Source organism: Empidonax traillii, unplaced genomic scaffold (genome assembly GCF_003031625.1).
Source record: "Empidonax traillii isolate 1590-97213 ecotype Southwest subspecies unplaced genomic scaffold, ASM303162v1 scaffold696:size366466, whole genome shotgun sequence".
Taxonomy (NCBI): Eukaryota; Metazoa; Chordata; class Aves; order Passeriformes; family Tyrannidae; genus Empidonax; species Empidonax traillii.
Genome location: NW_020955889.1, coordinates 293,717 through 315,146, shown reverse-complemented (window position 1 = coordinate 315,146; position 21,430 = coordinate 293,717). Strand labels below are relative to the sequence as shown.

The window sequence follows — 21,430 nt, the reverse complement described above, 5'->3', positions numbered from 1 at the left end:
CCCCATACTATGGAGATGAAGAGAATAAAAATTATTATAGAAAAGCTGTTAAAAGAAGATTTAAATTATTTAGTGTATTGAACTAGGGTAACTCTTCAAACATATGCAGACAAGGTGCCTGCAAAGTCTGCCTGGTGCTGTTTTGTGGATATACAAGGCTGTACGTGCACTGGTCCAGTAAAAAACTGGAACCTAAACAAGAATTCTTATCTTGCAGTTACAAACCTGTAATGGTGAGGACCCAGTAAGAGTGGATTTGAGCATATTATTTGTTTGTCATTAAGTCTGTTTCATCTCATATAGGTGTTGGATAGGGGTGTGGTGTTTATTGTATGGGACCGTGAAATTCTGTTTCCAGAAATTTTTGCAGACAAATTCAGCACAGGACAGAGTAAGAATCAGTGATGGATTTACTTTATTTGTAATGAAATAGCTCTGAATGCTACCTACTGTGTACCTTTAAATCATAAATGACCTTGATTTTCTTTTACTCTGTTTTTTACTCCTGAGCATGACACTGACAAGGACTTTTTAATCCATCAGACAGTTTATAGACCCTTTTGTAGTCACAAGAAGCAAAAAGCATCTGACTAGAAGGGAATACATGGGGCAAGTTCCTTGCTGGCTATAATTTTGTTGTCATTTCAAGTATTGTGGTAGTATAATTGATGTGACAGGACTGGGCTTTAGACTTGGTCCCTTAGCTTGTGCTCACTTTCAGTTTTAGTCTCTCTCTGTCATTCATTTTGATTGGATAAGATTTAGGTGACAAACATATGCATAGCTTTGAAGCTTAGAGTAAGTGTACACAAAATTCAATGTTATATGATGATATAATGTATATAAAACTTGAAGTTCCATGGAAAAGGTAATAATTGGTGTCACCTTACAATACAAGGTAGTGTAGTGTGCTGATCACATAGCCAGCAGGAGGCTCTTTTTTATTAATATTATAATTAAATGATTTTCTGGATAAAGGCCAAAAACAGATGAGAGTTGATTGTGCCTTGTCCACTGTTGCTTGGCTCTATTAGTTGCATTTTATAAAAAGAATTGACTTGACATCTTGTTTTTACAGGTTGTTATTGATGCCTTCAGATTGATCAATGCTAATATGATGGTCTTAGGACATGAACCAAGACAAACAACTTCAAATCTGGGTCACTTAAACAAGCCATCTATCCAGGTAAACACAATGCTGATAGTTCTGTAAATTGCAAGATTTGTTCATTAATTTTGGGGAAAGGTACCTAGAAACTGTAGGTTACAAATTATTTATTGTTCTCTGTAGCATTTTTCCATGCATTTATAATTGATGGGATTCATCAGTGGAGATATACATGTGAGGGGTTTAAAATTCAGCCCTAAATTAGCTACCTAAGTGGGAATGAATGTATTAAATGTGCACAGCAAAGATTCAAGTACAGATTTGTGGAAATGCAAACTTTTAAAAGTGACAATTGATGATGTAACACGTGATGCAAGATGAGTACTGTTTTCAGTCCTGCAATTTAAAAACTGCTGCTTATTAACGTCTCAGCTTTCTTAAAGAAAAGTTACTCTCAAGTAAATTGTGGAAGAAGTTCCCTCTTCATCTTGTCTTGTTACTGTATGTTTTTAGAGATTCTTGCTTATTATGTAATCTAGTCTAAACCTTGTATTGTGTCTTAAATAATTAATTTCTGATTTTTATGTAATGCAGTAATTTGCTGGAAAATGGTGGAAGAGGATATTCAGTGGGTAAAATGGGTGCTTGATTGGCTTCTGCTGTAATGTTTCTTTTGAACACACATTTCTGAAACATAAATATTCAAAGTCTGATTTCTGAACTTGACTTTCACTAGTAAGACAAAAGTTTTGGTCTTCATCAGAGCAAGCCTTTATTTTGAGAAATAGCTCCTGTCCTGAAACAGGTGTTCTCTGGAGTAGTTAATGCTTTTATCCCTGTCATTCTAGTGCCTCAATGTTTTTTACTTTAAAAACTTTCCTCCCTTACTGTGCATTCTAAAAGGCATGTGTACTTGGAATGGTGAAGCCCAATATCCCCACGTTTTTGTTCTGGTACTTGAACAATAGAAGTAATATTTCTAAATAAAAATGCAAGAAAAAGACCATACACTACTCACAGCAGAACTGAAATAAAAGCTGAACTTCTGCTGTAAGAAGGCCCTCCTTTATGAGGTACTAGGCTGCCATACCCCTATCTTTCAAAAGAGCAGGTTTTTTGTTACTAATGCATTGAAACGCTTTACTATTTATAAAAAATTCTAGCAAAAAAAAAGTCTTTAAATTAAAGTATCTGCTTCAGGAGGCTGTGTTTTACTTTTTATTTTTTAATTGGTTAAAACTGCAAACAATAATGAGTATGAAATCATCAGCTAGTATTGTTAATGCGATGTAGGCAAGCCCATGCTTGCATGTTTCAGGCTTTTCTAACTGGGTTTTTGTAGACCGTGTGTAATGCTCTCCCTTGGAAACCCCTGTAGTATTGTTCAGCTTCGTTATTTTAAGATCACTGTCACTACAGTGTGGCATATTTTGGCCATGGAAGTTTGGGGTTTCTGTTGTTGAAGTGGGTATTTTTTGTGTTCATTTTTTGCAAGGTGGCAGTGAGGTGTTGCAAGTGTCACTGTTAAGCTAAAAATCATAGTTTTAAATGACTCTGTTCTTAAAACTGCAAAGACTCTTGCAGTGTTGTGTTGCTTTTATTTTAGGACCATGAATAGCATTCTGACCCAGCTGAGGACAGAAGCAAACTAAATATTTATTTCAGCTGAGCCAAAAGCAGAAATTTCCTTGAAATCTCAGCAGTAAGAGTAGTAGAATAGTACATGCCTTGACTTTGTTCCTTTGTTTTCGTGTGTGTGTTTTTTTCTTGTGTTCCCATATCAACAGCTTTTTTACAGTTGTTTATCTTGTACATCTGTCCACTCTTTTCAGGAATGAGTTTTGAAAAGGGAGAGGAAAGGGAAGGATAGTGGGACAGAAGGCAAAGATATTTGTCAAATTTTAAGAGCTTCAGAAAACTTCCTAAGTATTTCTAATGTACCTGAGTGTAAACACAAACACCAAAATCTCACATGCAATCATTTTGAGTGGGATAATAAGATGGTAGTGGAAACTACTTACTGCTAATAGTTTCAATTATAAATAACTTAATTGATGGTAAGACCTGTATTTTACAATTTTAATCAGAATAAGTGGACAGGTAATTTTTATCTCTAATTGCTTTTCTCATAAACATAACTACTCAAGTAGTTTTGTATCTTTGTATATGTGTTTGCAAAAGAAATGTGTTTAAAATGTATATGAGAACATTTTCAGCTACAGGTAATATTGGAATGCTGAAATATTAAGTTGCATAAGATGCAAATACACATTCATTTTGTATAGCTCTAAAACATATATTTAAATATAAATGGGTGGAATGCCTGAAACTTAAGAAATACCACTAATTCAGCATATTGTATGTATGATTTATCATATCTCATTTGTAAATGTATACTTCATTTATAAAATTTTATTTGACAAATAGACAATTTTAGTTGTAATGAGGATTTATTATAGACTTTTTAACCCCTCAAATATTAATCCAACTCACCCTTAGGTCATAAATGTAAAAAAAAAAATTAATGCACATAAACAAAACAGAAGATAGATGCATACAGCTATCACTTAACCTAATCTCAGTAGATCAGGCTGTGATATACAAGTTTTACAAATTTGCAAAGGGCTTAATTATAATGAAAAAGGTGGTCTTTTTTTTTTAATTTCAAATTAATTTTTTTTAATTTAAAGTTAAAAATTGGCTGTAATATCCAAGGTTGATTTGACGCACATAGTCTAACTGATTTACTCACTCCTTCAGCTACTCTCTCTGTGTTGTACCTTGGAGAATGAACTGGGAATGTTGACAGTGGTTGTAAATAAATAGATAGCAAATAGTCTTTTGTTTGTAGCAGAGCCCAATATTTTAATAGAACCGATAACCAAATTTATTGAGAGAGGAAGGATTTGAGAGAAATATGTTTGTGCATATGTATCGGTCAAATGTTTGCAGGCAGTTACCATTTTTTCTTATTATAGTTGTTACTGTGTGAAAAAAATCTGTGGTTTAGAAATAGAAAGCATAACTGTCAGTAAATGAACACTGATAGAGAAATAGGTCCAGGTACATTTACTTGATACCTACTTGTTATCTCTGTGTGTTTGTTTCTTTGTGTTTTTTCTTTTATTTGAGTCATGTTTAGAGGTGGTTGTATTTAAATGAGCTTTTCCCTTCTAATATGTCTTCATTTCAGTGGAGGTTAATTTAATGCAATTTTTCTCCTGAATTTTACAGGCACTAATTCATGGACTAAACCGACATTACTATTCCATCACCATCAACTACAGGAAGAATGAACTAGAACAGAAGGTAATTGTTTCAGGTTTTATTCAGAGGACGAAGAACATTATTCCAAACTGTTTAAGATTTTTGGCAATTTTCTGATTTCAACTACTGTTACTTTCAGTAGTTGTTTTAACTCTCTTGGAGTAGATGGCTTCTCTTCCAGAAAACACTTAGATGTGTAGTCATAATGATGAAACTTTGCAAAACCACATTCTAATAACCATATAAATAGTTTGATAACACTTCTGTCCACATGTTATGGAGAGTCCTTATGCTGTTCTCTTCACTTAACCAGTTTGTGCAAAGTTTCGTGTTTTCAGTGATGAAGCTGAAAGACCTACTTGCTGCCTTAGGTTTTCACAGGCTGGAATTCCTGAAGCTGGGAGTCCATGTTTTCCAAAATGGAATTGTATAAGCAAGGGATGTTGGGGTTTTACTGGCTATAGTAATTTTGACAGAAGGTACTTCCAGTTGGTAGGAATGGAGCTCCCCAAGACTTCGATGAATATGAGGAAGTAGTGATGTCCTTCGTTTACAGTAAAAATATTATTAAGTTATTGCAATAAATGTTGTCAGTTACTTTTGCATCAAACTGCCTCAAGTTACAAGCAAAATCTAGCCTGGCCATCAGAACCCAGAAAAGAAACCAGAGGGGTGGTGGTGGTGGGGAGACAAAGAAAGGAAAAGTTTTATTTATCATCTACAGAAGTTAATTCTTGAAAAGTCAGATTCTGTCCTCAATTATACTTGTGTGTGCTTATATAGTCTTGTTAGGGTTATAAATTGATCTCATAGCTGAAATTTATGATAAGATGGCCAGAACAGTTTTTGCACTTAATTTGGACTTTTGGAGAGTTACAAGTAATTATAAGAAAAGAAATAAATAATGGAAGCATATGTGTGCAAATCAGGGAGTTGGAGAGAATTTGTGAGATGCCCAGCCATTTTTAGGGCAGTATCAGACTTTCAAGACCTCATTGTTACTGAAAAGAAAAACGGATTCAACAAAAACACCTCTCTCAGGAAACGTCTGTGAAGTTTCCAGGGGTTATTGTTTCCATTCATATCCAATCTTTCCTGAAGTTCCAAGTGCATATTTTCTTCAATGGCTTTATGTAGGTAAGTTACTACCTTTGCAAGTGGAAGAATAATCTTGACCGAGTTAGGAAGACTTTAATCTGTGAGGCAACAGCTCTCTCTCACATCTTTCATAAGGCAGCTTTGTGCATATCTCAAACCCCCCTCGTGGTGGTGGTGATCTGTTGTCTCCATCTGTAGTAAGAAGAGTACATGCTTCATGTATTAGATTAGGAGCGCATCACACCAAACCATAATTTTAAAATCAGGATAGCCTAGCTAAACTGTCCATATGCAGTTTGCCTACGACTCCTTCTGTCAGTAGCTAAGATCTTGCTAATACAAATTATGACACAAACTTTCAACTCAGTTCATGTGTTCCAAAGCCAGGTTTCTTCGAAAGCTGTGCATAGGATGAAACAGGTACTTTTATTCAAGTGATAGCAATTAGGTCTTACCAGTTCTCAAAGATGTCTAGTATGTGTTTGCAAACGGAAGGTAAACTGAAACTTCTTGCTGAAAGGGTTCTCGCTACAGCCCTCAAGCATACAGGAGATCCATAAAATATGCTTTCTTTATTCATGAAAATACAGAAATTACCTTCGTAGCTATTCCTTCATTCTTTCAAGAATGGCATCAGTGTCAAGTAAAGCTTTTCAAACATTTCTAACAGTGCCTGCATTTATCACCATCAAAACTCTACAACACTTTATCATGTTGTTATTAGGGCTGTTTATTTTGTACGAGGACAAAGACACAAGGAGTCATGCTTTGGTTGCTTACGAAGTTCACTTCATCATAACTCTGTCAGTTGCATGCATACAGATCAGATAATTAGTGAATGAATTATTGATTATGAATTGAATCCAAACATTAAAATATTTTTCAGTTTTGTCAGAGGGCAGAAGCTTTAACTATTCCTTATTTAGCAGCTAAAGTATTCACCTTTCCATTAGCTCTTCTACAATGCTATTGTGCATTCTCAAGCTTCAGCAAGAATAGGAAATCCCAGAAAACAAACCTACATATTCCTGTCAAAGTAAATGTGACCCAGGTCTCCATGCCTCATTTTCATATTTAGGATTCAAGAAGTCTGATCTTGAAAAATGTATGCAAACCCTATAATCTACTCTAGCAGAATAGTTGATTATTGTATTTACTCTATTTAAACACTGACATTGTAAGATCTTTTTTTAAATTATATTCTTATTATTATAAATTGGTTTTCTTTCAAAGAGATCTTCATAGTATTTTGAAAGTATTTTCTGATGAATGCTCTAAAGAGGTTTTCTTTTGCAGATGTTGCTAAATTTGCATAAGAAGAGTTGGATGGAAGGTTTGACACTTCAGGACTACAGTGACCATTGCAAACTCAATGAAACAGTAGTGAAGGAGATGTTAGAGTTAGCTAAGAATTACAACAAGGTATTCATATCCCATAATGATACTATAACTGCAGCTGTGTTTATGAAGTGGAAAAACTATTTACTTTATTTCATAAGGAGTTGATCATCACAAATTTTGTTCAGAATGACTGTGGTTCTTAGTAATCAACTACGTATCGTTTCTGTGTGAAGTTACCTATATTAGCTCTTCAGGCTTTTTGCCCGACTTTTTGCCATAAGCTGTGAAAGTGTTTAAGTACATATTTTGCTTTGAAATGTGAGTAATCACATCAATTTTGTATTTTTACTTACTGAAGAGAATATAAGATTCCTGTAGATCAAAATAATCAGTTAATCATATTTTTCAGTCCTTCAGTCATGGACTGTTTGATCACTATAGCACAGTAAAGGTTATCAATCTGTATCACTCCAGTAGATAGATAAATAGTAAATATTTAGAACATGTTCCAGAGCCCAATTCAGTGTCCTTGTTAGATGAGGAATTTGTTATTGGTGTTGTAAGGAAGAGAAATCACAGCTACTTTTATTGTTTTAATACTGGCACTTAGAAATATTTCTTAGAAATACTAGATCTCAACAAGCAGTCTAGGAGCAGTAAGAATGTCAGTCATTCTTGATGACTGCTGCGTTTTTTACCTTTTTAGAAGTCCTTTAAACCAAAATTCATTATTACGTTCACTTTTGGTTCTGCTTTACTAGTTTAACTATGTTCAACTGTCTTTAACTTTTGATACTACTCATTTGAGATTTTTGCTCAGTAACAGTTTTGTGAATATTTGACAATAAAACCATTCATGAATATTTGCCTTGATCTTTTGCACTAACACTTGGTAATTAAAACCACGTCTGCTGAAAAGCTGAAGTACTTTTCCTTTTGACTTTCTGAAATGTGTTGCTGTTTGATTTTTTTTTTTTAAGAGAAAGAGAATTGTATTTTGAGAATCTGTGGCTTGGGGAGAAAGTAAATGAAATCTGAAACACTGACCTTTTCTGTGTTTCTTTCACAGGCTGTTGAGGAAGAAGATAAGATGACACCTGAACAGCTGGCAATAAAAAATGTTGGCAAGCAGGTGAGGTGTGATGAATTAGAGTGAGGTGGAATGATATGCTTCGTTCATTCTAAATACTAATTTTTTTTACATGTGCGTAGGTGATTTTAATTCTATGTGCATGATATTCTCAACACTTTAAATAATAAATTTATTTTTGTTGAAGGTTGTGTAAGGAACTGGGCTTTTGACTATAGGTAACCGGTAGAATATCTGCAAGCCATGTTCTACATGTGTTTCTATTACATGCTGAGGAGCAGTGTTGAGATTTAGTTTTTCTTTCTTTCTTCTTCTTTTGTTTTAACTTCTTTTAAGAGGCATAAAGACATCGAAGTCTGTGTCAGGGAAGCCCAAACTGTGGAGGCTTTTAAAAATTAGTAATCATGGAAACAAAGGCAGGGATGTTATTTATACACTGTCATGGCTAAAGAGCCGGCTCACCCCTGTCCTCAGTTCATGAACGCACTGTCAGTGCTGTGCTCCGATCCACACATAGGCAAGTAAGCTGTGTTCTTTTGTGTTGGTGCTTGAGGAAAACACTTCAGGACCATAGCTGAAACTGAAAACACCCACTCAATTCATTCCATCCCTTTGCAATGTCAGGATATAACGTCTTCGTAGATAAAGACTCAACAGAAAACTATTTCTGTATTTGATTTCAACATAAAGATTGAGGAAATATGCTTTTGTGACCAAGAGGGGAGCAAAGCAGATTTGTAAGAGCTTGTGTTCAGATTCAAGAAGGACAATGGAAACAAGAAATAGCTTTTAAAGTATCTAGCATGTCCTTAAAGAACCAGTATTTATTGTATTGCTAGTAGCAGTAGAAGAATTTAAAGGATTCTGGATTGGTCTTATGTGTCAGCTTCTAGCAGCAATGTCATAACACATCTGCACTATTGTTCAGTCACTCGTGTATTTCTGTAGCATTCAGAACAATGGAGTTTATGTACACCTACACATACATAAATATATACATATAAAATATGTAAGAAGGGTTGTATTTTAAGGTTATGAAGTCATCTCAAACAGAACTTGAGCTTCACTAGCTGTTACGCATATATGAAAAAAATCTGTTTTGATACAGTTCTTCAAAAAGCAAAGAAATTTTTTCCTGTTAAAATTTTTAAGTTTTCTTTAAATTAAGAAATTGTTCAGTCAAGTAATTTTCAAGTGGATTTTTGATGCAACTTATATAAAAAACCTTGAAAACAAAGAACATCTCACTGTAGGGATATAAGGTTATTGGGTGCTTGATGTATTAGGAACAGAAAGAATATTGGAGAACTGTGTGATCTCTGAAAATGAGTTACTTAAGAAGGAAAGCTCACACAGATTTCCTAGCACACTTCTATGTAAACTTAGATGGGCTCATTACATTTTGACCATAATTCTTTTTTTAAAAAATACCTATGCTTGATTGTCCTCCATATTTTAATTTCTTTACACAAAAGAATGCTACAATAATACTATAATGAAGTTTAGAGATGTTTTTTTAAATGTGCCTGATATTTTTGCAGTATTTGGAGATTAATTACTCAATATCAATTGTGAAACTGAAGAAGTGCATGAGTATGATTTTCAACCAGAAATAATCTCATTGTTCTATGCAGATGCCCACAAATGCCCACATCAATTGAGTAATAGTGTGTGGGGATGTGTATTTTCAGAAGACTGCTCAGGCTTAACATTCAGTTTTTCAGAACATTTGAACAGAGCATTGTACATGTTTTGTGGGTATAGATATGCTAATTTTCTTGCAGTCAACACAACTATTCAAAGACTGTGTTAGATGATGCTTGAGGCTTTACAGGATTAGAACACACATTTGTGCAAAGATCTGAAAACAAATTGCAATGTACCAGAACTAAGATTAAAATATTGGCCTTCGTGAGATGTATAGTAAATTTCACATATTGTGTGTTGTCCTTAAAACTCACAGCTGTCATGGTTACTCTTCAGATGCTGGGTAGAAATTTACTTCCTAAACCTATCCTCAACTTAACTGTTAGTATGGACAAATAAAATCTTGTTCATGGAAATTCAGTCATATGGTAGGTCTTGCTGGAATGAAAAATGTAGGAGCATTACTGGCTTGTGTTCATTAATTCATGGACATCTTAAATAGACCTGAAATACGTGAAATTCTTCAGAGATGTGTTTCAGTCATTCCTCTCATGGCATCCTTTGTATTTCAGGACCCCAAACGTCATTTAGAAGAGCATGTGGACGTGCTGATGACCTCAAACATTGTCCAGTGTTTAGCTGCTATGTTGGATACAGTTGTATTTAAATAACCAATTTACCGTTTGTGATGCTTTCTGTGTATATTTGTTTATTGTTTCTAATACTCACAAAACAGAGACTGTTGAGGCTCTATTTCATTAAACAGAGACATCTGACTTTATTTGCAATGTAAGTGCATCACTATAACACCTTTCAGTCTCTCATTGTGCATTTGCTTCATTTTCTTTATGTCAGGGTCCTCACAGATTACAAAGTATTCAAGAACACCATGTGGGCAAAAATGTATTACATTTTCATTTAACATTTGGGGGGAAAATCAGTAATACATATATATTTTGATTGTTGCAACTTAATAAAATTACATTTACAAACCTGTCTTAAGTTGTGGACAATCTTTTTTGAGAAAGGACAGCAGGAAATAACAGAGTAGAAAAAGCGTTATTAAAGGCTTGTTTCTACCCACTGTAAAACTACTGAGATATTAATTACTAGGACAGCAAAAATTCTCTAATGGAATTTGGCTCCCATTGATTACCAGATACTCTCATGGAGATTAAAAAAAAAAAAAAAAAAGTCACAAAAATTGTAGTAGTGCTTAATTCTGAGGATGTACAAACCCCAAAATGCTGAAAATTCCCATCAGCTCCCTTTGAATATTATTCAAACCCTAATATCTACAGAAGACAACTGACCTTAAGAAAATTAATTCAGTTGCTGATAACTGAATCACACAACTCTCACAAGTGGTGTCATAAATAGCAGTATTCTGAGAATAAACATTAAAGTGATAGAGGCTGTTCTAGGTTACATGAACCCTCCCTCCCGTGAAAAAGAACATACACAAGATGTCCATATATATAAAAGAGTCCCAACTAGAATATGACATTTAAAACCATTTCCACTGACTGGGGAGGGAAACAGAGGAAGGCAGGTGGATTGACTGCTGGGTTTGAAGCAGGCAAAGCCAAATAACTGGGTTTAGGGAGTGACTCTGGGTTTTGGGCCGGGGGCTGGTTGGAATTTTTTGTTGGGGTGGGGGTTTTTTTTAAGTAGTGGATGGTACTCATGTGATTCTTTTGTCTGGGCAGGAGTTTTATTTTTCTGTTTAGTGTTTTGGGGTTTTTTAATAAATTACAATAATTGTGGCAAGCAAATACTTATAACTAGATACATCTCTTGTTAAAGATGATTTTTTAAAAATTCAACTTGTTTGAGTACTGAAGAAATAATCCATAAAATTGTCTCATTTTCTGGTTTATACCCATTATTTTTCTATTTACTTACTCCTTACCATTCAAAGATTTTTCTTTTGTTTGGAATTTCTTATTTAGGTCTTTTAATTTACTATTTCAGAATAACTCTCTCTTGAAGTATATTTAGCATGCACTTACTTCAGAGGGAAACATGCAGATTTTTGCAGCTGCCCTCCTTATGGCCTTCCCTCTGCCCCCACAGTAGGCAGTGGAATATCAGGCTGGGAAAATGGAGACATACCAAACCACATTTGCCTGAGTGTAGTTAAATTGAAGTACTTTCAGGCGATTTACATTGAAAACCTGCATGTCCTTGAGGAAGGCTGTACTTGGGCCTTGCTCCTGTGGGATATGGGCACCCCAGGGTGAGATGGGGCAGGAGCTGATCGGGGGACCTGCCCTGGGTCTCGTCTGCCAGTGGGGCTCTGCATCCCTGCCACTCTCTACTCCCACGCGCACGTGTAACACCACGAGGGAGACAGAGTTTGGCAGGTCGTGGGTAACATGGCACTGCAGAGCAGGAGAGAAGCTAGCGCAGTGCTGCAGTGTATACATGCGTGAGAGGCTGGTGTAAGCAGGGAGACAAACCAGTGAGTCTTGCATATTCTAAATTAATTTTGACAAATGTACATCTTGCAGAGGGTAGCTGAAGGGAGTCTGTTGGAGATGCAGATCTCCTGTAGTGTAAGCTTGTGCTGTGGTACGCTGCTTTCTGTTCACTCCTCAGTTTGACTTGGAGGCACAATTTTCCATTTACCAAGATGTTTCATGAATAATAAAAAGATAGTTTTGGGGGGCATCTTTCCTTATATTTGTCCGGTGCTTTAGGAGCTACACAAAGGATTTGGAAGAGTGTGTGTATGCTGTAACCTGAAAAGCAGCAGCCCATATACCATCTTGGAGGAAGAAAGAGGTTTGCAAGCAGCCTCCTTCTGAGCCTCCAGCCGCAATGGAGCAGACCTTCATTAGCAGCTTGACCCCTTGTCACCTGTCAACGCGAAGGACGGGCATATTGTATTAGCAAACCTCTCTACATTCTATGACGATTCTGTAACACCACCTGCCATTGCATATCCCCCTATTATACCAGTTTAGGAGTTGTGCTCTGAAGATTTTTGGCATATATTAGCACTTCCATGTGATTGGCAGCATACCACTGAATTCATTGCAGCTCCGCATCTATATGGGTGTAGCTCTGTAATTCAGGGCAGCATTTCTGAGGGTTTATCTGCGTTTTGATCCATCTCCTGCCTGTATAAGTCCATTACCTTTCTGTTGGTTTAAGCAGGGAAAGGAAAGGGTGAGCACAATGGTGAAACAAGTGTCAGAAACATTAGTTAGAACTGATAATAATGAAACTATTTTCTTAGCACTGAAAGGATAAGGTAGTGTATGGAGAGTTGTATGCACTCTACCACCCGACTGCGACTAGAACAGTGAACTGCTTGCTTTTTGCTTCATAATTTATCTTATTAGAATCATTTCCTTGCAGAGAGTGTGTGTATGTTGGCATTTATGAAACTACGTGAATGAAGTAGCTCATGGTTAAGCAATAGAAAAATAAATGACCACAGGATGAGAGCATTGAAGTACACATTCTGACAAGTCATCCTGGCTCTAGTCTTCTCTGGATTTGAGTTTGCAAAAGTATCGGCCTGGCTTCAGGCAATTATACGATTGTTTGGTCTTATTATGAGATGGTTTAGACTGCATTAGCTGTCAGTTGAATTTGAAGCTGGCTGCTGATGTCACCTGGGAAGAGATGTGGTCTGTAAAATACCTGGAGTCCAAACCGCTAAGGGGACAATACTAAGAAAAATGGAACAGGAGAGGAGAGCTCCTCCCCGGGGTAAAAATAAAACCCAAAATCCAACCCCCCCCCTCCCCCCCCCCCAAAAAAAAAAAAAAAAGAACAAAACAAGATAAAACAAAAACTGTGCTTTTAAAAACACTCAAGCATCCCTAGGAAGGGAAATTGAGACCGGTGCTTGGCAAAGGAGGGGTGGCGAGCGGCTCCCCTGAACTCCGGTGCATCTTCACGCCTTGGAGAGTCCCGCTTTCAATAACCCAAGGCTCTACTGGGAACACCGCGGGACCCGCGGGTCGGTCCCTCCGCTAACTGGGGGTCTCCGCAGCCCCCCGAAGGTGCTCGAGCCTCGCCCCCCAGCCCGGGTGTCACCGGGGCCGCGGCCGCCGCTCTCCCCTGGACTCGGCCGGGCCTGCGGCTCTGCCAAGACACCCCCGGGCAGAGGGTGCCGGCGGCTCCTGCAGCAGCACCCCCGTGGTTTGGGCTTCTCCGCTACGCCCGAACCCGCCGACCGAGCCGGGACGGGCCGCGGCTCGTGGCAAGGGTGCTACCAAAAATCGGCCCCCACCGAGGGCTGTCCGCGGGACCGAGGATGGAGGGGAAAGCAGGCACCGGGTGGAAAGAAATCCGGAGTCGGATGGGAAGGTGGACGCCTTCCACGCTGTTTTGCTGATAATCTCCGGCATTACGGCTCCCAGATAAAATATTTATTTTCCAAAGAACCCGTAAACATCGCGGCAAATACATTAGGGCACTTCGGCTGTGGGGCTTATGATTATTTCAGAAGTTAAAAGAGATGATACGCGGCTGCTGTCAGCGGGGACAGAGGGTGTATTTTCCCCCGCAAAGCAGGCGCGGGTGGGAAGGGTGGGGGCGTTGCGCCGGGGGTCGCTCAGAAGAGGTGGGGGAGAGGGGCTGCGCCCCGCTGGGGACAAACTGCGGGGGTGAGCTGAGGGCAGCGGCTGCCCAGCCCTGCGCTCCCCTCGTAACCGGTCCCCGAAGCCCCCAGGACCCGCTCTCCATCCTGACGCACAAAGGTAGAGAACACGCGCTCAATATTTGGGGAATCGTAGGATTTGGATTTATTTTCCAGCCGTAGTCAAAAAAAAAAAAAAAAAAGCTGGAAAGGTCACATAATAATGAGCTCTCACAGCAAACACACTCTTCCCTTCCCCCTTTCCCTTCCTTCTATCTCACAATAAAATCATCTCCTTCAATTTGCCATGATCATCGCGACCAGGAGCCAGGTGATTATCCTAATTAATGTCTATCTAATTAAATTACTGTCAGCGGTTAACCAATGGCAGAAGCCGTTTCATCCTCTCCACAAGCAGCAAGATCAAAAGTGAGTCTTTCCTGATTGCTGCATAGTGTCAATTGGCCAATCTCTTCTCCCTGGGAAGGGAGAGGGGAAAAAAAAAAAAAAAAAAAAAAAAAAAAAAAAAAAAAAAAAAAAAAAAAAAAAAAAAAAAAAAAAAAGTAAATCAAACGTTTGGGAAGCATTTGGTGGATGAAGTGCTTTCTGCCTAGTGAGGGTCCCAGGATGTCTAGCTTCTGATACTAAGGAGCCCTTTCAGATCCAGGGACTGAAGGGTTATTACTGTGGTGCTAGAGCTATGCAGCTGGAGCATTGTCTTTCTCCCTCTATCATGCTCTCCAAGAAATTTCTCAATGTGAGCAGCAGTTACCCACATGCAGGCGGATCTGAGCTTGCCTTGCATGATCATCCCATTATCTCGACCACTGACAACCTGGAGAGAAGTTCACCTTTGAAAAAAATTACCAGGGGGATGACGAATCAGTCAGATACAGACAATTTTCCTGACTCCAAGGACACACCAGGGGACGTCCAGAGAAATAAACTCTCTCCCGTCTTGGACGGGGTCTCTGAGCTTCGTCACAGTTTCGATGGATCTGCTGCAGATCGCTATCTGCTCTCTCAGTCCAGCCAGCCCCAGTCTGCTGCCTCTGCTCCTAGTACCATGTTCCCTTATCCCAGCCAGCATGGACCTGCTCACCCAGCCTTCTCCATCGCCAGCCCCAGCCGCTACATGGCTCATCATCCTGTGATCACCAACGGAGCTTATAACAGCCTCCTGTCCAACTCTTCTCCGCAAGGCTACCCCACGGCGGGCTACCCGTACCCCCAGCAGTATGGCCATTCCTACCAAGGGGCACCTTTCTACCAGTTCTCCTCCACCCAGCCGGGGCTAGTTCCCGGCAAGGCTCAGGTCTACCTGTGCAACAGGCCACTCTGGCTGAAATTTCACCGGCACCAGACGGAGATGATCATCACGAAGCAGGGAAGGTAAGCCACCGCACAAACCCTCGCCGGGTGTCGGGGCTGAGCCGCGGGCTCCGGTGCGGGAGCCGCCCGGAACCTCTGCTGCCCTGGCGGAGCCGTCCGCCCGTCACCGGGGTCCCTGTCCGGGTCGTCGGGAGCGCCACTGCCGATCCCCGCCGGAGCCGATCCCCACCGGGACACCCTTCCCTGCCTCCCTCCAGGTTCCCGCGCCCGCTGCCCTCATCCCTTCCCCGCGGAAAGCTCGACTCTCCGGGGAGGGGATTTCTTTTGATTTTTATTTCCCAGTCAATACCGGCAGCCGTGAGAATAAAGCACAACGGCTGGTTCCTCCGCGTGTGCTTGTCGCTGGCTTGCTTTCCTCCTTCCCTTTCGTTTTTATTTTCTTTTTATTTATTTTTGGGTTTTTTTACAGGCGCATGTTCCCTTTCCTAAGCTTTAATATTTCTGGTCTCGACCCCACGGCTCACTACAATATTTTTGTGGATGTAATTTTGGCGGATCCCAATCACTGGAGATTTCAGGGAGGCAAATGGGTTCCTTGCGGCAAGGCGGACACCAATGTACAAGGCAAGTTTCTCCAATTAACACTTTTCCCGACACATATGTAGGTGAGAATGATTAATTAATGCCTTCGTGGACTGGCTCTGGCGAATTCTTAAACGCGAATGGGCCAACGATGCCTTTTCTTGCTTTTGTATTGTTTTTTTTTTTTTTTTTCTTTTTAAAGGAGGGTGGAGGAGAAAATAAAATGTGTTCGGAAAGAGCTGTTTTAATCCTTTTCGGTTAAAATGAAGGCAGTTTTGGCAGTAAAATATTGGTAACCTAACGGGGTCCTTCGCCCTTCTGTGCTGCTTCATGGGGCAGAACCCGAGGTATACGCGAGAACTGTGATGTGTTTGTGTTTTTTGCTGTTTTGCTTAGGAAACCGGGTGTACATGCACCCCGACTCCCCCAATACGGGAGCCCACTGGATGCGCCAGGAAATCTCCTTTGGGAAACTAAAACTTACAAACAATAAAGGAGCATCGAACAACAACGGACAGGTCAGTGGGGGAACGCAGGCGCTCTGCCAGAATTATTTTTATTGCTTCAGGCAAAATCCTGCCGTTTCCGAAAGGACGTGTATTTTTTTAGATCTTGTCGTTAGGGGAAAATAAAAGGGTGGTGGTGATGAGAAAGTCCTCTCGTTTATTTGCCACGGGCCTCGACGCCCCCGAGAGCGTTGCCCAAGCTGACACCGCTGTCCGGTGCGGCCGGAGGAGCCCGCAGCCGTCCCGTGGAGGCGGCGGCCAGCGGGCATCGTTCTCCTCGTCCTTCTCCCTCTAATTTCTTCTTCTCCCTTTTTTTTTTTTTTTTTTTTTTTTTACCCCGCGGCCCCCTCCCTCCTTTTGCCATGCCTGACAGATGGTGGTTTTGCAGTCCCTCCACAAGTACCAGCCCCGCTTGCATGTGGTGGAGGTGAACGAAGATGGGACAGAGGATACCAACCAGCCGGGCAGAGTGCAGACCTTCACCTTCCCCGAGACGCAATTCATAGCAGTCACCGCCTACCAAAACACCGATGTAAAGAGCTTCCTGGTTTATTCCGCTCGCGGTCGCCGCGCTCTCCGCAGGGCACCCCGCCAGGGCCGGCCTGGCCACTGCGCGCCCTCCCCTGGGTCTCTAGCTCCGCGAGATGAGGCTCCTGCCTCTCCCTTTGTGCCATCCCACCCTGACCAGCTCCAAGCATGGCCGTAGCCGCTTGCGCCGTCTTCACCCCGGGAGCCCCCTCCCGTAGCGGCATAGCCCTCCCCTCAAGGCCGGGCGCCATCCTGCCCCTCCGCCTGGGGCTGGGCGCTGCTCCGCGTTTATCTCCCAGTCGGAAACAGCTCAGTTAGCTGTTAAACTGTTAGCTTAAGCTTTAAATCTGCAAAGATCAATTAACATCCTCATTGATTGCGCCGGGGGTGACAGAGAAACTTCCTCAAATTAAAAGCTCGTTAATGCCTGGATGTGTTTCGGAGTGGTCTGGCTTTGCTACAGACTGGTGCCCCCTTTTCAAATGACATATGTTCAGTCCACATTCGCGCTTTAATTATTTTGCTCCATGCAAATGCAAACTCTTAGTTACCGTTCTGCGGTACGTTTTGCCTTATTTCTGGATTTCAACATATTCATACCCCTGCAGTAGGAATTCTGACACGTTTCAAAGCATGGAGTTAAATATTAAATTTTATCGTACTTTTTACAATAAGGCGAATCTTAAAATTAGACTGTGATGTCTATAAGCACGCCAGATCTTCATTTTTCACGGTTTAAAGGCAATTTGATTGATTAGAGTAAACCTTAGTCCTTTAAAAACGTGTTGGCTACAGTGGGGTATATCTTTCAGGTTTTCACAACGTCAGCTCTGTTCCTCTCTTTCCCTAGATCACACAGTTGAAAATAGACCACAATCCTTTCGCAAAAGGATTCCGAGACAATTATGACACGTAAGTAAACCTGATTTTTATTACCCTTCTGCCGGCTGCTCACACGTGTCAAAGGGGGAAGCTTTAGGACGCTGACTGGCTTAATTTCACACCGAGATGTGTAATGTCAGGCTTTTCCAGAGCCCTCCAGGAGGAAGGCACCCGCCTGCTCCCGCGCAGGGGCTGTCCCTGCAGTGGGGTCCCGCGCAGTCCTGCGGCCGCCTCCGCGCCTGGGGCCGCACTGCCCGCACCTGAGTCCTCATCTTGCTTTGGCACTTGCGGCGGTTTTGTTGTTGGTTTTTCCTGGCACGTATCTTGGCGCCTCTTTCCAAGTTTCCGTTTTACTTGCGCACAAGGGCTCCGAAAGAAGCACTCGAGCATCATGGGCTCAGTCTCCGGCAACCCGCCGGGTCTGCATCATCCCAGGGGCCACAGAGCAGGTGCCCAGAGGGAAATGTCTTCATTTCGTTTTGCTCTTCTCTGGAGTTGGATTTTTTTTTTTTTTCGCCCCCCTCTCCCTTCTGGGTGGAGCTAAAGCCTCCAAAGTTTTAATCCTTGTTTGTCCCTCTACTGCCTCTGCCCGTCTGCTCCCGAGGCCTTCCCACCATTTGACCCACCGGCCGTGCCCTCTGCGGCAGATGCGGCTGGTGCCGCTCCAAGTGAGATTCCGGGAGGGCGTCAGCCCCCGACCCCTGCCGCCGACTTTCCTGGCCCTTGGGTCTCGAATGGGGATATCCCGGCCTAGCAGGCCTGCCAGAAGGCTTCCCCTGACTCGGGATAAAGGGAGGCGGAGGGTGCAGGGCGGCCCACAGGCCCGAAGGGGTGGCCGGCCTGGGAACTCACCTGCCCCGCTGCAAGCTCCGGGTCTGCGGAACAGGACCCCGGGTTTGAGAAGGGAAGCCTTTTTCCTCTCTAAACTGCGGAGGGAAGCGGCCTCCCTTGGAGCGCCTCATCCCGCTCGTATCTTCAGAGCCTGCTTCAGCCTCTCTCCGCTGGACCGTGGTCCAGCACCCACCAGCAGCAGGATTTCAGGACAAGCATGGAAACGATGCCGAGGGCTGAACTAGTGAGAGAGGGGCCTGAGGCCGAGCTCTGACTCTCCTCAGGGGGCAGCTTGTGGTGCGGCCGCTCTCTCCCATGAGCGGGGGTCGCAGCGGCTGTGGAGGGGAGCCAGGCCGTCCCTGGTGCCACGGAGGGCGGCAGCCAGGCCTGCCTGCTCTCCGGGACCTCTGCGAGGAGTATGTGCGGCCTTTGGGAAGGCTGCACGGCCTTCGCCCCCAGCCATAAGTGCTTTTCTCTTCTTAATAGGAAAAAAATTTATAGGGCGTCACTTGAAAGGAGACGGGGGGAGGGGGAAGCTTCAATGTTGTCTAGCACGTTGAATTTGTTTAAGGGCCAAGTTTATTTTGGATAAGAAATTCCAGGAGGCGTGGAGGGTTAATTAAAGCACAGTTTTAGCCTGAAGTAAATACAGATAGTAGCTATTCATCCATTAAAGTTTTTATAATCGCAAATTGCAGCCCAGCATGGGAGAATTATATATAGGCCACATAGGGAACACTGGAAGTGTCTGGCTTTACATTTCCTACAGTAGGTGTTTAAAGATTAGCTTAATTTAAACTCGGTAAAATGTTGATGGTTCGTCTGTGACTCCCAATAATAAGTGTTAAACAGCCGATAGAATTCCATAGTCTGCCACTCATGCTGTTCGCGGCAAATGACCGGGCTGCCTGTTGCGCATGTGGCGGGAGCGGTCAATGTGTCACTGCGCGGGATTTCACGGTGTTGGGATGGGAGTTCGGGCCGGAGAGAGGGATCTCGGCCCCGTCAAAAAATGGCCAAGCGGTTCAGAATGATTTGCTCTTCCTGCTTCCCCCCATCTTTCTTTCCTCTTCCCCATGAAAGGCCATTGGCGCTACCTGTGCCGGAGGCAAAGCCCGGAGAGGAGCGCAGGCTCTCGGGCCGGGCAGGAGCGCGCTGGGACGGCGCCGTCCCTTCCCGTCCGTCCCCCGAGGGCCGCGGCGAGGAGGGCGCCGGGCTGCGGCGGACACCCAGCTCTCTCCCCTTCTCTTGGGCAGGATCTACACGGGCTGCGACATGGACCGGCTGACGCCTTCCCCCAACGACTCGCCCCGCTCGCAGATCGTGCCCGGGGCCCGCTACGCCATGGCCGGCTCCTTCCTCCAGGACCAGTTCGTGAGTAACTACGCCAAGTCCCGCTTCCACCCCGGGGCAGGAGCCGGCCCGGGGCCCGGCGCCGACCGCAGCGTGCCCCACACCAACGGGCTGCTCTCCCCACAGCAAGCCGAGGACCCGGGGGCCCCCTCGCCGCAGCGCTGGTTCGTCGCCCCCGCCAACAACCGCCTCGACTTCGCCGCCTCCGCCTACGACACGGCCACCGACTTCGCCGGCAACGCGGCCACGCTGCTGTCCTACGCGGCCGCGGGAGTCAAGGCTCTGCCGCTGCAGGCGGCCGGCTGCGCCGGGCGACCGCTGGGCTACTATGCCGACCCCTCGGGCTGGGGGGCCCGCAGCCCCCCGCAGTACTGCAGCAAGTCGGGCTCCGTGCTCTCCTGCTGGCCCAACAGCGCGGCGGCGGCGCGCATGGCCGCCGGCAATCCCTACCTGGGGGAGGAGGCGGAGAGCCTGGCCCCCGAGCGGTCCCCTTTGCCGGGCGCCGAGGACTCCAAGCCCAAAGATTTGTCCGACTCCAGCTGGATCGAGACGCCATCGTCCATTAAGTCCATCGACTCCTCCGATTCTGGGATTTACGAGCAGGCCAAAAGGAGGCGGATCTCCCCCTCGGACACCCCGGTGTCCGAAAGCTCCTCGCCCCTCAAGAGCGAGGTGCTCACCCAGCGGGACTGCGAAAAGACCTGCGCCAAGGACATCGGCTACTACGGCTTCTACTCGCACAGCTAGGCGCGGCCGCCGGCCCGCCGTCCTTTTGCACAATAACTCGTCCGCGTTAGCGCACTGACCCCCGCCCCTGATGCCCCATCCGTGCCCCGGCCCGGCCCGGCCCGGCAGGGAGGCAGGCAGGAGGCTGAGCCACGGCTGCCGCCGCCCCCCCGCCCCGCTCCCCGCCCGGCCCGGCCCGGCGGCGCCCCGGGGGCGTGGGGGGCACTGCCGCTCCGAAACCCACTGATCAGTAGGATGCTTAGACTCTCAAACCGTAAAGCGCTTCCTTCCTTTTACCACGGATGGATTCTAGGGGAAACAGTAATAGTGGGGAAAAGAGCCTGTGAAATGCCTGTACATAGTATTTAATTTATTGTAACAGATTACTTTTCTTTTGTTCTGTTTATTTAATATTTGTTTGGATTTTTTTGTTTTGTTTTCATTGTTAAGTCACAAAACTTAGATCCTGTTTAAATTTCTTTACCCCCTTGCCCGCACTTTGCTCCCTCTTCCTCTTGCCCCTCCCCAGGTACACACTCTTC

At 43.5% G+C, this 21,430-nt stretch overlaps 2 protein-coding genes across 3 annotated transcripts; both read left to right on the top strand.

Annotated features, from left to right (window-relative positions):
• Window positions 1–1,055: 1,055 nt before the first annotated feature.
• Window positions 1,056–10,547, top strand: LOC114065788 (26S proteasome non-ATPase regulatory subunit 14-like). Its single transcript, XM_027899947.1, has 5 exons — window positions 1,056–1,186; window positions 4,343–4,417; window positions 6,770–6,895; window positions 7,884–7,946; window positions 10,124–10,547. The coding sequence occupies exons 1-5, from the start codon at window positions 1,115–1,117 to the stop codon at window positions 10,220–10,222; spliced, it is 435 nt and encodes a 144-aa protein (XP_027755748.1). The 5' UTR covers window positions 1,056–1,114; the 3' UTR covers window positions 10,223–10,547.
• Window positions 10,548–14,743: 4,196 nt separating this feature from the next.
• Window positions 14,744–21,028, top strand: TBR1 (T-box, brain 1). Of its 2 annotated transcripts, XM_027899949.1 has the most exons (7): window positions 14,744–15,540; window positions 15,950–16,104; window positions 16,459–16,580; window positions 16,942–17,100; window positions 17,947–18,008; window positions 20,066–20,183; window positions 20,289–21,028. In XM_027899949.1, exons 1-7 carry the CDS (start codon window positions 14,849–14,851, stop codon window positions 20,907–20,909), a joined length of 1,929 nt encoding a protein of 642 aa, XP_027755750.1. In that variant the 5' UTR covers window positions 14,744–14,848; the 3' UTR covers window positions 20,910–21,028. The 2 variants fall into 2 exon arrangements, with proteins under 2 accessions (XP_027755750.1, XP_027755749.1); XM_027899948.1 differs by having other exon boundaries at window positions 20,066–21,028.
• Window positions 21,029–21,430: the final 402 nt, after the last annotated feature.

Coding starts and splice junctions, on each gene's coding strand:
- TBR1 (XM_027899948.1), top strand. CDS start 14,849: ATGCAGCTGGAGCATTGTCTTTCTCCCTCTATCATGCTCTCCAAGAAA. Junction 16,105..16,458: donor GGCGGACACCAATGTACAAG/GCAAGTTTCTCC, acceptor TGTTTTGCTTAG/GAAACCGGGTGTACATGCAC. Junction 18,009..20,065: donor TTCCGAGACAATTATGACAC/GTAAGTAAACCT, acceptor TCTCTTGGGCAG/GATCTACACGGGCTGCGACA.
- LOC114065788 (XM_027899947.1), top strand. CDS start 1,115: ATGATGGTCTTAGGACATGAACCAAGACAAACAACTTCAAATCTGGGT. Junction 1,187..4,342: donor TAAACAAGCCATCTATCCAG/GTAAACACAATG, acceptor TGAATTTTACAG/GCACTAATTCATGGACTAAA. Junction 7,947..10,123: donor TAAAAAATGTTGGCAAGCAG/GTGAGGTGTGAT, acceptor TTTGTATTTCAG/GACCCCAAACGTCATTTAGA.